Below are 17658 nucleotides of genomic sequence, written 5' to 3' on the forward strand. Positions count from 1 at the left end.
ATTCTGTCAGACCACTAAATTCATAATCCAATGAGATCATCAGGTGTGGAGCAGAATTAGGCTATTTGGCCCATTGAGTCGGCTCCACCATTCAATCATGTTTGTCAACCCTATTCTCCTGCCTTCTCCCTGTAAGCCATGAACCCCTTACCAATCATGACTCTATTTATCTCTGTCTCAAATACACTCAATGATGTGTCTCCACAGTCCTCTGTGGCAATGAGTTCCACAGACTTGATTGCGGACATATCCTCTGATGTGAGAGGAAAGCACTTTAGACTATTTTGGAATTCCACTTCTATCTACAGGCATTTCAGTGATCAGTGTGTGAAGTTTATCTCAATGTAGATCCAAGGTTCCAATCAGATATGAGCGTTCAACTGGCAGGGGGCTGTTGCAGAGCTCTGCAAGAACTTATTCACGATAACTATTGAGTACAAATGCTGCCTATTGATTCCACTTTGTGGGCAGGGCAATTAGCATGCCTTTCAAGTTGTGGATGAAGGTTTCATTGTCTTGGTAAATTAACACAGTCACTTTGAGCAGCATTGAGCCACATTCATAGAACATAGACCAGTACAGCACAGAACAGGCCCTTCAGCCCACGATGTTGTGCCGACCACTGATCCTCATGTGTGCACCCTCAAATCTCTGTGACCATATGCATGTCCAGGAGTCTCTTAAATGTCCCCAATAACCTTGCTTCCACAACTGTTGCTGGCAACGCATTCCATGCTCTCTCAACTCTCTGTGTAAAGAACCCGCCTCAGACGTCGCCTCTATACTTTCCTCCTACTAGCTTAAAACTATGACCCCTCGTGTTAGTCATTTCTACCCTGGGAAATAGTCTCTGGTTACCGACTCTATCTATGCCTCTCATTATCTTGTATACCTCAATTAGGTCCCTTCTCCTCCTCCTTTTCTTCAATGAAAAAAGTCCAAGCTCAGTCAACCTCTCTTCATAAGATAAGCCCTCCAGTCCAGGCAGCATCCTGGTAAACCTCCTCTGAACCCTCTCCAAAGCATCCACACCTTTCCTATAATAGGGCGACCAGAACTAGACGCAGTATTCCAAGTGCGGTCTAACAAAAGTTTTATAGAGCTGCGACAAGATCTCATGACTCTTAAACTCAATCCCCCTATTAATGAAAGCCAAAACACCATATGCTTTTAAAGTTTGTGAGAAGATTGTAGCTGGAACTGACAACCGGAAGCAGCAGATTCAAACCACTGCAATTGCCGGAGGAAAGATCACAGAAGTGCTTCACAGGAGGCTCGCAAGCACTGAGGATGTCACCCAGACAGGGGAAAAAATGTCTGCAACACAAATTCCCAGCTTGGCGAACAGAACTACAACACCATATGCTTTCTTAACAACCCTGTCCACTTGGGTGGCCATTTTAAGGGATCTATGTACCTGCACACCAAGATCCCTCTGTTCCTCCACACTGCCAAGAATCCTATCCTTAATCCTGTACTCAGCTTTCAAATTCGACCTTCCAAAATGCATCACCTCACATTTATCCAGGTTGAACTCCGTCTGCCACCTCTCAGCCCATCTCTGCATCCTGTCAATGTCCCGCTGCAGCCTACAACAGCCCTCTATACTGTCAACGACACCTCCAACCTTTGTGTCATCTGCAAACTTGCTGACCCATCCTTCAATCCCCTCATCCAAGTCATTAATAAAAATTACAAACAGCAGAGGTCCAAGGACAGAGCCCTGTGGAACACCACTCACCACAGACTTCCAGGCAGAATATTTTCCTTCTACTACCACGCGCTGTCTTCTGTTGGCCAGCCAATTCTGTATCCAGACAGCTAAGTTCCCCTGAATCCCATTCCTCCTGACCTTCTGAATGAGCCTTAAACCATGACAATAACTTTGGGGAAGCAGCCCAATTGGGAAAATCTGATCCATTAAACAGAAGTTACATTCTACAAACTACAGCAATGTTTCTTACTTCCATGGTCAGATGGATATTAAAGAGTTTGGGTATTGTTCCTTTACTATTAACAGATGATTTTAGTGTAAGTTATAATTTGGAAAATGTCATATAGATTGTGAAGTGGCAGTAATGTGGCTAAGTAAGCAGCAGTAGCAGACATGATGTGATCCTATGTGGACAGAGCCATGCAGCATTGAGGGACAAAACATCACCAATACAAATGTACATGAATACTGCGGCTAACATCAATGCCAGACACATCATATAATTTATCCGGCACATCAGTGAAAGTGTTCAGTCAGGATAGTCAGATAATCCTACAATCAAACAAGAGTAATTCTTCTCAAGCTTCTCTCATGTTGTCTGATATTGAGTTTATTTCACAATTAAAGCAGAATAAAGTCAAAAAGCACAACTCTTTCACATCTTGGATGTTTTCCCCTCTGTACAAGTGGTCCCAGGTTGCAGTAGGATTGCTAATCTAGATTGCAAACTGACGGGTGCAGCAGGCCTGGACTCACTCCTCCAACTGTGGTCAGCTGGTGATTCCACTTGGGTTTTAATGGAATAAGAGTTTCACAATCTGTCAGTGGGACCAACAAGTCCAAGAATGAGGAAAGATACCCGACAGTCCATTATAGACTGTTCCAACCTCTTGAAGGAGCTGTCCAATTTATTTCACCTTTCCCAAAGCATGTTGATCTTGTTTTTGTAAGTGTTGGTTCTAATTTTCTTTTGAAAATTATTATTTTTTAAAACTTCATCTCACTTTTCACTTTGGTTCTTTTATAAATTTTCTTAAGTCGGTGTTCTCTGCCTAGCAACCCAACTGTCAATTTCTCCCTGTCTGCTATCAAATCCTCTTAATGTTTAACATTGGTGTTAAATACCCCCTGCAACTTTCCTGACGTACGGAGAACAAAGTTTCCAGTCTCTCCATTGAACTGAAGTCCTAATTCCTGATTCCATTCCAGTACATCTCCAGTATATCATTCCAGTACATTACCATTCATATTAAATGCTGGTGACATCACTGACCATATACTCCCAAAATAGATACACCATGACATGATTAGTGTTCCCATAAGGTCAGTAATAATGTTTTATTATTGTTTATTGGTACATTTTGAACTTTCATAATCAGTACACAACCTAGAACAATCACTGTTTTCCAAGATCTGAATCAATTTAACAACTCCCCAAATACCAGTAGCATTCCTTCACACAACTAATACTACTTTTTCAAAATATGACAAAGGACCAGTCCCTTCCCCTGGACAGTTCATTGTCATGAAACATGACAAGCTGATTGGCCACTATCCGCCCGCACTAATAGGGGACGCAGGAATGTTGTGAGCATTGATGTAAAGTCAAAGTGTTTGAGTGATGAGAAACTAGCTAAGAGCCCTGGGATGGACTCTGTTCTGATGCATGAGATAACAGCCAGTCACTGCGCACAAAGCACACTGTACTACAATACCATAACACAACGAATAGGATTCAGTCCACCAAACCTAACTTGCTATTCAACAAGATCATAGCTGACCTGCCCCAGCCCTCAATTCTTCAGCTTTTCATAGTCCTCAACTTTTCGATATTTCAACGATTTATCTACCTCCTCTTCGGATATTTGTGGTGATGTAGCCTCTACAACTCTCTTGGCTGGAGAATTCAGACATCCATTACCCTCTGAGAGAAGAAATGAATACCCCTAGTTTGAGAGTTTCCCACTCGACCCTGTGGATCCCTGTCAGAATCTTGTCTGCTTCAGGAAGTCCATTTCTCATTGTTCTAAATTTGAATCAATCACGGCCTAACCCTGCTTAGCAGTTCTTGATAAAGTCAACAAATCCGCTAACAGTCAAGTTAATCTCTTTTGAACAGCGTCCAATGCCAGTACATGCTCTAGGACCAAAGCTGTGGACACTGTTCCGGGTGTGACCTCACCAAAAAGCATGTCAGTGTGATATAGAAATGTTAAACAGCATTATAAATCAGACCCAGATATATGATGCGATTTGGTGAGGCTGATGTTTTTCTGGTGCCAGTGTCCATGGATAGAGGGTGAAATGTGGAATGAGATGTTGAGGAATACCAGCCAAGTTGGAGATCCAGGGAAGGAGTAGATTTGTAGCTCGGATGCTCGTTGTTGTGGTTCTGTTCACCGAGTTGGGAGTTTTTGTTGCAAACGTTTCGTCCCCTTTCTAGGTGACATCCTCAGTGCTTGGGAGCCTCCTGTGAAGCACTTCTGTCATGTTTCTTTTGGCATTTATAGTGGCTTGTCTCTGCCGCTTCCGGTTGTCAGTTGCTGTCCGCTGCAGTGGCCGGTATATTGGGTCCAGGTCGATGTGTTTTTCTGATCCACTGATCCACTGATTCTATCAACAAACACATCGACCTGGACCCTATATACCGGCCACTGCAGCGGACAGCAACTGACAACCGGAAGCAGCAGAGACAAGCCACTATAAATGCCGAAGGAAACATCACAGAAGCGCTTCACAGGAGGCTCCCAAGCACTGAGGATGTCACCTAGACAGGGGACAAAACGTTTGCACCAAAAACTCCCAGCTTGGCGAACAGAACCACAACAACAGAAGGAGCAGGTCAGGTCCAGCAGTCAAGTACCTGCTCAGGAGCTCATGTCTGGAATTTTTACAATTCCGTTTTTCTCCATTGCCTGGACAGCAACGCCCTGCATGGAATTAGGCAATCATGAGATGTCAACATGTGCAAATAGGCCCCTCACCATTCACTAGTGAGATTGTTCTCTTGTTATTCGATGCTTGGGTGGAAAATTGGACATTTATTCCCTCAAGTTCAGAACCTAACATTTTCTGATTTTGCCAACTCATTCACTGTTGCTAATGTTGTTCAGGGCCTCGGAAAATGCAGTTCTGAATCTTGTCATGGCGAGACATGTTGGATAAAGGCGAGTAATAAAAGGGATATACAAAACTCTGAATTATAAAACTCTGATGCAGTGGTGCAGGGTTGCTGTGCATTGGGTTAAGTGCCCAGATCACAGAATAGGCACAGCGTTGGCAGGGTTTGTGAAATCAAATGTTTGGATGGTCATCCGAACTCAGGAAGCAAGGTACCTGGGATCTATATCTCATGGAAGGTAGCTGTTTTCCCCTAAAAGAGCCTGCAAATTTGTTAGAGAGAAGGCTGTAAGAGGCAGGTTCCCTACCTAGATCATGTATTGAAAGTCTTGCTGCAGACATTACAACTACAACAATGAGTTTTTGAAGAGAGAGCTGTTTAATATTAAACGACCTGCTGTAGCTCAGTCGACAGCTTGGTCTCCCTTGATTAACAAAGTTCTGGGTTCAATTTGCACTCCAGGGCTTGAGCATAACAATGAAGGCTGACACTGCAATGCTGATGGGGTGCTGCACTGAATCATTGCATTTTCCTCCCATAATTTGACTAAGCTGTTTGGCGAAGCTGGACTACAGAAAATGTTCAGTAGAATCTTGCTTTGTTTAATGCACCAACCCACAATGTAATGCAAAGAGGCTGAGTTGAAACTAAACAAACTGAGGCTAAGGGCAATTTCAAATGAAATAGTTACAAGATCTGATTTAAAAGGATCTTAATGGGCGGCACGGTGGCACAGTGGTTAGCACTACTGCCTCACAGCGCCTGAAGACCCGGGTTCAATTCCCGACTCAGGCGACTGACTGTGTGGAGTTTGCACGTTCTCCCCGTGTCTGCGTGGGTTTCCTCTGGGTGCTCCGGTTTCCTCCCACAGTCCAAAGATGTGCGGGTCAGGTGAATTGGCCATGCTAAATTGCCCGTAGTGTTAGGTAAGGGGTAAATGTAGGGGTATGGGTGGGTTTCGCTTCGGCGGGTCGGTGTGGACTTGTTGGGCCGAAGGGCCTGTTTCCACACTGTAAATCTAATCTAATCTTAATATATTCTTGATGTCAGATTTCCTGCTAATCAACAGCAGATTATTTTTAGGTAAACTGATATCATCTCACAGCCATGAGCTGAATTAATCATTTCATTAAAATTATGTTGAGAAGCAAAATCGACAGAAATAACAACATGTTTGAGTTTGATGAAACAGTCTGCATTTAGAATGAAGCAGAAGCAAGAGAGGGAATATTTAATTCAAAATAAAATCTTCAATAATAAATACCTAGAAGTCATTAAAATTTTTTATGTGTTTTGTAGAATATGAAAAATTAAGTTGATGATGTTTATCATAAAGTTAAGAGAGGTGTTGTTGAAATGTGACACTGAGAGTAAAGATGTGAGATCTATCCAAAGTCTATATTGGGAATAAATAGCAAGTGTCAGGCTAGAAGAGAGACAATCAGATTCAAGTGAAGAGAGAAATTCAACATCATGTTGTCTGGTCACTTAAATTCAATCCGTACACAGCACAAATATTCAGGGAATTACTCCACTTCCAGGGATACAGCTGGAGGCAGGAACATTGCAAACCTGTAGTACACTGACACCACATTGCAACTTGCAAAATCAGCAAATGTCTGGTAGAATATTGTAGATTGTATAAAATCTCTAAGTTTAGAATGTGGATTCAGTATGAACACCAAAACAAGACAAATCAATGGCAGTTGGAAGGAATATATTAGAAAATATGAGAGTGAAAGTTGGAGTAGACAGTGTCACACTGGAACAAGTGGTAAATTTGACTATTTAGGATCAAATGATAACAACTAATTGCAGATGAGATGCAAAAGTTACAAGACAGATAGAGACTGCAGATTTGAATTTGTGAGGGTGAAAGATGCACTAACAAGACAAAAAAGGAACATGAAATAAAACTCCTAAGATGCTACATTCTTTTCCCTTTGGTGTCTACCTCAGAAATTGGAACAATAAGCAATGATCTAGTTAAGGAAACAAATTATTGAAATGAGAATATCAAATGTCTGTTAACTATTGCAAAAATGCACCATATGCAAATGAAAAGATGCTCAAAATTGCAAAAGAAAGAAGTTAAACTCTTAAAATTAATTTGCAAAAGAGATAATATCATTTCTGCCACTTTACCAGAGCTAAAACATGGCAGTGATATCTTCTTGAAGCAAGGTGGAGAGCACCAGGAAGTGGAGGGTTGGTCTGGGTGTAGTTAATGACAAACGCCATGGCATTGCTGCAGACCATTTACAGGGGTGGATGTGCGAGGATGGCCTAAGACAAATGAGTGAACGTGGAGATATTTTTCATCAACTTGTTTAGAGAACTGGGATACTTCTCTGGAGCAGGTAGCACTTGAACCCAGGCCTACTGGCCATGAGGTAGGGACATTACCCCAGCACCATAGCACAACAGGACATAGCTTTAAATTGAGGGATGATTGATATAGGACAGATATCAGAGGTAGGTTCTTTACTCAGAGAGTAGTAAGGGGATGGAATGCCTTGCCTTGCCTGCAACTGTAGTAGGCTCGCCAACTTTAAGGGCATTTAAATGGTCATTGGATAGACATATGGATGAGAATGGACTAGTTTAGGATAGGTAGATTTCAGATTGGTTTCACAGGTCAGCGCAACGTCGAGTGCAGAAAGGCCTGTACTGCGCTGTAGTGTTCTATGTTCCAGACAAGTGTGGGATCTGTGTTAGGCGATCTCCCGTAGGTGTGGTTAATATTATAATAATGAGCAGCGATCTGTTTTAAGACCACTTGAACAGTCCATATTGATAGCAACCACAAAAGCTGCAAATGCAAATGGAGTACCCCCTCCATAAACTGAAAACAGTCATTCTTAACATTTAGTAAGAGCTGTTATATGTCACAAGGACGAACAACATAAAATGGATTGTACACTTCGAAAAGGGTGCAGGATTATTCAAGATGGTAGAACAGATGGTGAGAGCAGTTAAAGAAGCAGACAGTGTTCTTGTACAAGACACTTGTTAGACCTTATTTGGAGTATTGTGTCCAATTGTGGATGCTGCATTATAGGAAAGATGTGAATGCATTGTAGAGAGTGCAGAAACAACTCAATAATGGTTTGACTGATGAGAAACATCAGTTATAAGGATAGGTTGAAGAAGACCAAGAGGAAATCTGATGGAGATTTTCAAAATCATGAGCAGGCTGAATAGGGCAGATCAGGAGAAGCTGTAGCTGCTTGTAAAATGAACAAGAATGAGAGGAGATAGGTTTAAAATGATTGGCAGTTGTGATGTGAGGAAAAGCCCATGAATAGTCAGGATGTGGATGCACTGGCTGGAAAGGTGATGGAGGTAAATTTAACCAAGACATTCAGAAAGGGATTAGGTGGATATCTGGATAGAAATGGTCTTCAGGGATATGGGAAAAGCAGGAGGTTGGCACTAGGCAATGACATTCATTAGAAAAGCCAGCACAGACACAATGGAGGGAATGGCCACCTGCGGCACAGTTAGAATTCTGTGGTTGTATGATATTTCACAGGATCATCATTTGTTGATGATTGATGTAAACAAGTTTTGTTTCTGTGGCTTACAATCACTTGAGGCCCTCACTTAGAATATGATCACTTGATCACTCTCAATGCCATTGCTCCCCAAACAGTTTAAAACTATCATTTTCTGTCATTCTGACGTCACCGATGTCTTTCAGAGGGTTGCTCCCAGTTAGCAAGAAGTTTTTTTGACTCAATAAATAAAGAGCATTGAACAGTAAAGTACAGGAACAGGCCCTTCAGCCCATCAACACTGTGCCTGCACATGATGCCTTGTTAAACTAAAAACATCTTGCCATTACGCAGTCTGTATCTTTCTGTTCCCAGCCCATTCATGTATCTGTAAAGATACACTCAAAAACATGGACAATATTTTCCTGTTTCTATTTTGATCCATCAGGTGGGACACAACAATTGACATTTGAGTGTAAAGTTCCATTGACGAATCTAGGTAGGAAACATCCATCCCCTTCAACATATGAGTGGTTTGTGCAGGCATCACATGTACCAGCAGTTCACAGGGACAATCTCAGACAGGCCTGGGGCCTTATTATGAGTGGTGTGAGCAATTACTTTTCATTAAATCATCTATAATAATCTGGTCAGATGTCTGTTTTTATGACCAAAGGATTGATTTTGCAGAATCCTTTGCAACATCCTTTGTAATATGTCATCACAATTCAGGAAAACAGAGTTGGTTAATAGCTATCAAATAAAATAACCTCAGGAAGCTCCAATCTTCTGATAGACCTGTTTAACTTCTCTGAACATGAAGGAAATTTACTGTTAGTTCTCTCTGGAATGCTGAGTTGATGTGAATTGTGATAAAATGAAGAGTGACGATTACAGTGCAGGTATGATGTCGTTGTCTTTTAATTGATGCAGAGTATTATGATAGTGGAAATCCTCACAGCGTAATCACTCTGTGTCCAGTCTCAGCACCTGCAACATCTGTGCATCAACACTGAGTGTGCCTGCTATGACTATCATTCCTTCTAATAATTCTGCAAACTAAACATCCTTACTTTGATTTTAATTCCTGGAAGGTCAATCTTGACCAATACTTGGGCTCCCCATTATTGCACATTCTGTTTGCAAAGCACTGACTCTGGATTAGGATGAATTTTAAATTTTATTTTGTCTGTAATTTTTACTTTCCAGCATTCTTAATTAGTGTTGACTGCAGTGAAGGAATGTTTCGAAGGTAGTTTCGGTTTGCAGCACAATCACTGAGGTGCTGATAGAGGTCATTCAGACCATTGAGTTAGCACCAATTCACCAAAGAACATCCCACTCAGACCCATAACTCTACGTTTAGCATGGCCAAGCTACCTAGCCCTACACACCTTTGGACTGTGGGAGGAAACCCACACAGACACGGGAAGAAAATACAAACTCCACACAGACAGTTGTCCAAGGCTGGAATCAAACATGGGTCCATGGCATTGCGAGGCAGCAGTATTAACCACTGAGCCACCCAAACAATCAGCATTAGTCAAAATCCATCACAGCCTTCATGAATTTTGCTGCTTATTTCCTTTTCTATCTATTTTAAACACTCTGTGCTCACAAGATGGGGCCCATGTATTATAGGCAGTCATGTTCTGTCTGAGTGTTAGATATAAATAACTCAGTGGCTTTGAAAGGAATCCCATGCAAAGGCAAAACAGATTGATATGAATCTGAAGCAGATTTCCAGGTCAGTGCTGGTTCAGAACACAAGGCTCTGACAATAGACATCGAAAATCATCAATAAATAATGTTGGAGTAGTTTTCTTCATTTCACAGTAACCACACTCCTCATGTCTACACTCGTCTCAGCTTTTTATTTGATGGGTATTTGGGAAACAAGCCCCAAAACAGCTTGTGATAATTAGGTGTAGTTTGCTGCTCTCGTTACAAGGAAAATCTGTGAATCACAAACTTTCCTGGCATTTCTTAGGAGGAAAATATGGTCCGAATGTAGACGTTTGATGAGGTCCACATGGCACTATGAATATTGAATGTCAATGTGGTGATTTTATAGATAAACTCAATTAGGATGGTTTCAATTAACAGAAGTGTGGACTGGAACACTATCATGTCATCTGGTCCACTTCAGGTACATTTAATTTATAAGTTTTAAGCTCTTCATTCATCCAGCAGCTGAAGAAACATTGCCCTTGAACCAACCACAGTTAATACAAATTTCCAGACTTCTCAGGAATTCTTATTTACCCGCTTTGCTTTGATAAATGTCATGATCTGGCTCAGCGTTTTCCACTACACCCTTCCCATAAAATAATTGCACTGAACTTGGAGAACTTCACTAATCACGGCCAGAACTCGACCTATTTTGTGCAGTGGATGTGAACGTAAATGACAGAATTTATTCTGCCCTTGAGATCCTTAATAAACATCGGCTGATTTTCTATCAGCATTGAAGCAGATTAAAGTCTTCTACGGGAAATGTAGATCGATAACTTCACTGCTGCAGAAAATGGATGCTTTCACATTCTTCAGTTTTGGATATTGATTACATTAAGTTTTGTAAATGCTGGCAGTTGTTCATTGGTGCACCATAGATTGGTTTGCACCCTTCCTTCTAAACCAGTTAATCTCAAAACAAATAACAGTTGGCAAATGGTGTTATAATAGAGCCAACTCTCCATGAGGTCATCTCTCTCAATGAAGTCTCTGCTATATCCCATCCCCCACAGCAATCTGAAGCAGCTTTGCTTACTGTGCACACCAGCAAATCCGCCTGCCTCTAGTCTGCTGTGTGCTTACTATCCTTGTTCTTTAACAACCTTTCTTCACTCACTTCAGTTCAACAGTCTGTAGGCTCTGCTGATATTCCTTATTTGGCCATCTCTTCTATTCTCACTTGGTTAGATTTCCAAACTTAGAAACTCTTTAGGCTTTTTGAGATAGAACATTGTGCTGGTTGCTCCATAAAATAAGTGTTTAAACTCCACACCTCTATATTTAATTCCACTGACTTCAATTAAACTGATGTTTTAATCCAATCCATCAAGTAAAGTGTATATCACATGAATGCACAGTATATTTCCCACTCATTATCCTGACTTGAAAATATTTCGCTGTTGCTTCAGTATTGCTGGATGAAAATCCTAGAATTCCCTCCATCATGACAATATGGGTCTGTCTATAACATGTAGACTACAGCGGTTCAAGAAGGCAGCTCACCACCACGTTCTCAAGGGGCAACCAGGAGCCTGCAATAAATGCTGAGCTCAGCCAGCGACATCCACATCCCATTAAATTAATTAAAGAATAAAAAACTTGTTCAATGTTATTGTTCAAGTTGAATTCTACATCTCCATTACAGATGTTTTAAAAATATTGGTAGCTGCAGTTATAGCCTTTATTTCTGATTTGACTCCATCTGAAATCACCCTTCTCTTTAGAATTTCACAACAAGGTTGGATTGGTTAATGTGCAACAACACTAAGCAGATTCACAGTGAATTAACAGCTAACTTTTCACATAGGCAGACTTCATTTTCTGTTGACTTGGAAAATATTGGCAAGGTTTTTTAATCTAATGTCAAGCTAAAGTGACAACAAGAATATGAAAGAAGTTTTCAAAAACAGCAAGAACTATCTTTCTGAGAAGTTTCAGTGAAGAGAAGATTCAGAGAAGTCAACTGCCTCTTCACTCCCATTTGGTTTTGATGGTTGACTTAGACCCCAACTTCATCCTCAGTGTCTTCAGTCCACTGATGAAATTATTAAAACCAGAAAGATACTTTAATCATTGGAAAATTCCTTACATATCCAACTGACCTTGCACACTTGTCCTATCCGGGCATGAGTCGCTTTCCCTGAATACTCTCCATCCAAAGCATTTTCTCGAAAAAAGAAATATATCTTATCATCTTCTGGATTGTCACTCTCTGGTATCAAGTGGGCACCAATGAATTTTGGTTCTGGAGAGCAAAATTCAAAATAAATACTATTAAAATATTGTTAAATTTTAACAAACAATTTTTTTTGTGATTTCATTGCTAACCCAACATCATTCCTAATAATTCCCTTACATTTCAGGTTATGTTAGTTGTATTAAATGAGAGAAATGTGGTCCCCAATCTCTGAACTGGGAGGCCTGCACTCAAGTCCCACTGCTCCCAGGCCTATCATTACATCTCTAACAGGTTGATTGGAAAAGATCATTCATGAGAAAAATGATGTTTTACTCCAATCCATGGCTAGTCCAATGGATTTGGTGTTGAGTAGGATTTAGTAGGAACCAGGACTGGAGAACTCCTGCCAGATCAGCTCTTGAAGAAAATAGTTCCCTACAGTGTGGAAACAGGCCCTTGGGCCCGACCAGTCCACACCGACCCTCCAAAGAATAACCCACCCACCCCCACTTCCCTCTGAGTAATGCACCTAACACTATAGGCAATTTAGCATGGCCAATTCACCTGACCTGCACATTGGATTGTGGGAGGAAACCGGACCATCCGGAGGAAACCCATGCAGACACAGGGAGAATGTGCAAACTCTACACAGACAGTCACCTGAGGCTGGAATTGAAGCTGGGACCCTGGTGCAGTGAGGTAGCAGTGCTAACCACTGAGCCAACTTACCGACCCCAAAAAAAACAACTTTGTGTGTTGGAATTTAAATGGCAGCTTCAACACATTGCTGTAATACAGGTAACCCGCACAAGTAGCAGCAGTGAGATTCAAACCCACGCCTCCTAGAGACTCGAGCCTTAATCCAGCACTTTAGACTGCTCAGCCGTGATAGAGACACCAGAAGGCCAAGGGTTTTGATCGCTTCAGAGGAGGATTTAATTTTTGTTTTAAATGCTGCCCACTCTGAAAGGGAGCCAAGTGGCATTTTTAAAAGGAATGAAAATTAGGTGATCAATTTCCCTCCTCCTGACTTTGCAACTCTGGAAGTGTTCTTGTCAGGGGGTAATCCTATTAAAAGTAACAAGACCCTAGTTTAATAACTGGCCCTTTATTTCAATGCTATTTGTGAGATCTGTTTGTTTGGGACTTGGCAGTGCCATTTGTTCCACAGAATAACAGTGAGTGCATTTCCAAAGAGGATCATTAAATGTGAAATGCTTTAGACCAGAGTTTCCTCAAGTGGGCCTCAGGTCTCAGGTCAGTTAAAAGCAAGGGATTATAAACTCTGAAGGAGGAATACTCACTTTGGCATGACATTTATACAAAATATAACAGCTGAACAGCTCTTCCACTCTCAGTTTGAGGTAAGAGGTCAAGGTTCAAAATGATATGACAGAATTTGGGAAGTACTGCTTTTTATGTTTCAGAGAAAGTGTTTCATGAAAGCAATATTTCCTGCTTGCTTTATAATTTGTGACACATCTGCATCTTTTAACGCACATTTGCATCATTGCTTTCAGATATTATTTTGCATGTTCCGTCAAAGGCTACTCTGGAACAAATCTCCAACCTTCCCATGCTTGATATGAGGGAAACCATAACCAACTGGATTTCTGTTTCCATTGGATAGAGAGAGGATTAAATGTCGAGAAGAATGAAGTGGTAATAATTGGATAAGTTCTGTGGTCCACATTTATTTACCTCCCTCTCCTTCTTTAAAATCCTCCTTGAGACCTCCCCCTGACCATCCTGTGGTCATCTGCCCAAATGTCTCGTCCTGAGTATCGGTGTCAAATGGAAATAGAAGTTCTTGTAGTTTTCATGCAGCATTTCTTGACTGCGAAGATGGAAACTAAAGCTCCACCACAATTTATTACTCAATGTTGAAATTAAGTGGCACAAATCGATGAAAACTCGGATTATTACAACTTTTTAGAAATTCCACCAAGAAGTCACCATTCAACGTAATGCTCACAAGAAACGTTCCCTAAACACATCAATACTTTGAGCTTCAAACCACTCTCCATCTCTGCCAGGACATTTTCTGCTTTCACACCAGTGAGGAGTAGAAAGAACGTTTTAATTTGAGCAGATTGACTGCATTTCTTTTCAATTCTCATGCACCTGTTTACCAGACAAATGGGTTTTCATTATTTGACAGAGCAATTGCCCTTGATACTATACAAAGCAGCCCTCAGTCAGCATCTGCTTCTGCTCAATTCTGCCATGATTTATATGAAGAGAAGCAGTCAGTAATGGAAAAAAAGAGGCCTTGATCTTATCCTGTGAAAGCAATTAAACTCTTTGAGGCTTCAGCTTCTAAAGAATGAAAGAGTAAGGTTAAAAACTTCAATGATAAAACAAAAGAGCTGTGGATGTTGGAAATCAGAAACAAAATCAGAAATTGCTGCAGAAATGTAGCAGGTCTGGCAGCATCTGTGGAGAGAAATCAAAGTTAACATTTCAGATCCAGTGACCATTCCAAAGGTGATCAGACCTGCTGAGCTTTTCCAGCAATTTCAGATTTTATTCTGTATTGCTTACTCTGCTCTAACATCTGAGCAAGATTCACATTTTTTATGAATGTGTTAGCAGGAGGCACTGAGGATATGCATCACCTCACCAAGTGTTATTTCCATCATGAATTCTAATTTAACAAACATTGCATCCAATCCATCCTATAGGATATTAAATCCTAACTTCTGAGCAATTTAACTCTCATTACTATCTTTGTTTTATCAACGTCTATGTTCAAATTTCATTGGTCTCGTTTACAAATGCTACCATGACCCTCCCTTTATTCTCACTCAGAGATACATGTTGATACATTCTCCAAACTCTTCTCATACTAGTCACCTTTCCAAACAGATTTCTCTGTGGTACCATCGCTAGCCCAGCTCTCAGCCACCTTGATCCAACATGCTGGGCCTCTCTCTTCCCTTCCACTGAATTACATTTCACTAATCTGCAATACATGCTGAAAGCAAGCCCTTCAATCAAGCCTTTGTCCTATAATCCTTCTCCTTGCAATCTGAGCACTCCTCTGTGAATATTACACCATAAGACCCTCAAACAGGAACAGGAACAGACGGTTCAGCCCTTGAGCCTGCTCTGGCATTCAACTGGATCAGAGTTGTTCTGACCTTCCTCACATCCACTTTCCTGCCCTTTTCCTGGAACCTTTGATTCCCTGATTGATCAAGAATCTATCCATCTCAGCCTTAAATATACACCAGGACTCTGCCCCCACAGGTCTCTATGCAAGGTGTTCCAAAAACTCACAACCCTCTCCTAGAACAAATTCTTCCTCATTTCAGTCTTAACTTGATGCCTCTTTATTCTGGTCTGCCCCCTGGACCTGGACTCTCCTATGAGGGGAAACATTCTTCCAGCATTGATCCTGTCAAGCCCCTTAAGAACATAGAGTAAAAAGTGAGGTCTGCAGATGCTGGAGATCAGAGCTGAAAATGTGTTGCTGGTTAAAGTGCAGCAGGTCAGGCAGCATCCAAGGAACAGGAAATTCGACGTTTCGGGCAAAAGCCCTTCATCAGGAATGAGGAGAGTGTGCCAGGCAGGCTAAGATAAAAGGTAGGGAGGAGGGACTTGGGGGAGGGGTGATGGAGATGTGATAGGTGGAAGGAGGTCAAGGTGAGGGTGATAGGCCGGAGTGGGGTGGGGGCGGAGAGGTCAGGAAAAAAATTGCAGGTTAGGAGGGCGGAGCTGAGTTCAAGGGAATCGACTGAGACAAGGTGGGGGGAGGGAAAATGAGGAAACTGGAGAAATCTGAGTTCATCCCTTGTGGTTGGAGGGTTCCCAGGCAGAAGATGAGGCGTTCTTCTTCCAACTGTCGTGTTGTTATGTTCTGGCGATGGAGGAGTCCAAGGACCTGCATGTCCTTGGTGGAGTGGGAGGGAGAGTTAAAGTGTTGAGCCACGGGGTGGTTGGGTTGGTTGGTCCGGGCATCCCAGAGGTGTTCCCTGAAGCGTTCTGCAAGTAGGTGGCCCATCTCCCCAATATAGAGGAGGCCACATCGGGTGCAGTGATGCAATAGATGATGTGTGTGGAGGTGCAGGTGAATTTGTGGCGGATATGGAAGGATCCCTTGGGGCCTTGGAGAGAGGTAAGGGAGGAGGTGTGGGCGCAAGTTTTGCATTTCCTGTGGTTGCAGGGGAAGGTGCCGGGAGTGGAGGTTGGGTTGGAGGGGGGTGTGGACCTGACAAGGGAGTCACGAAGGGAGTGGTCTTTGCGGAACACTGATAGGGGAGGGGAGGGAAATATATCCCTGGTGGTGGCGTCTGTTTGGAGGTCAGTATTGAAGCCTGTATGCTTCAATGAGATTGTGGAAGATTTACCTTGTGGCTGTGGTGGCCACTTCACTTTCCCTTCTCTGCATTGCATTGTTTTTATGTTAACGTTTTGAATGATTTAATTTTTTAAAAAACTGCTTAACTCTTAATCAGTGAGCCAGTTAAACTGAATGGTAGAAATATTCTTGAAGAAACAAGTCTGTAAGAAAACATTTTTAAAGAAGGTTTGCTGTTTAATAATGCCTCTAAAATAGAGAAAGGTGATATCATTGTGTTTAACTTTGGCATTAATTTTTAACAAGAGACTGGAGCTTATCACCTAATGCTCAGCTGTCCTTTTTATGGTTCTGATGGACATTTTGTATATCGGAACAGCAACAAAGAATCATGTGCTTTAAAGATAAACTATATTCAAACTACCAAACAAAACTTGTAGGAAGCTGAAAATGTGTTGCTGGAAAAACGCAGCAGGTCAGGCAGCATCCAAGGAGCAGGAGATGCAGCATGTTTCGGGCATGTGCCCTTCTTCAGGAAATTTCGATTCTCCTGCTCCTTGGATGCTGCCTGACCTGCTGCGCTTTTCCAGCAACACATTTTCAGCTCTGATCTCCAGCATCTGCAGTCCTCACTTTCTCCTCGAAAACTTGTAGGAAACCAACATAATTATTCTAAAAGATGAAAGACTTAAACTAAATTTGTTTAATGTTACATTCCATGACATTGCAATCATTTTGCTATAAATTCTGTGTCTTATGATTCTGCACCACAGCCATCTGATGATGAGGCAGTGTTTTGAAAGCTAGTGCTTCCAAATAAACCTGTTGGACTATAACCTGGTGTTGTGTGATTTTTAACTTTGTCCATCCCAGTCTAATACCGGCTCCTCCAGAGAATGAAAGTGGCAGCATTGTTTGGTGATTTTTTTTCAAAACTTTCCATTGTCTCGTTTCTCTTTGTCTTTGTAATTTCCCTCATCCTACAAGCTCCATAGAATCTGAGCTCCTCAAATTTAAGTGTTTCATGTATCTCTATTTTAACTGCTCCAATAGCGGCAGCCATATTTTCAGCTGTGGAGACCCTATGCTATAGAATCCTTGTTTAAAACA

General features: G+C 41.6%; 1 protein-coding gene across 2 annotated transcripts in view; it reads right to left on the reverse strand.

The window, feature by feature from the left end:
- sema3ab (sema domain, immunoglobulin domain (Ig), short basic domain, secreted, (semaphorin) 3Ab) overlaps positions 1-17658 on the reverse strand; it is a 256069-nt gene that overhangs the window by 49191 nt on the left and 189220 nt on the right. For both annotated transcript variants that reach the window (XM_060842583.1, XM_060842582.1), the window contains exon 7: positions 12169-12311. In XM_060842583.1, coding sequence (XP_060698566.1) covers positions 12169-12311 — 143 coding nt within the window. The remainder of the gene's footprint in view (positions 1-12168; positions 12312-17658) is intronic.

Source organism: Hemiscyllium ocellatum, chromosome 23, assembly GCF_020745735.1.
Source record: "Hemiscyllium ocellatum isolate sHemOce1 chromosome 23, sHemOce1.pat.X.cur, whole genome shotgun sequence".
Lineage (NCBI taxonomy): Eukaryota > Metazoa > Chordata > Chondrichthyes > Orectolobiformes > Hemiscylliidae > Hemiscyllium > Hemiscyllium ocellatum.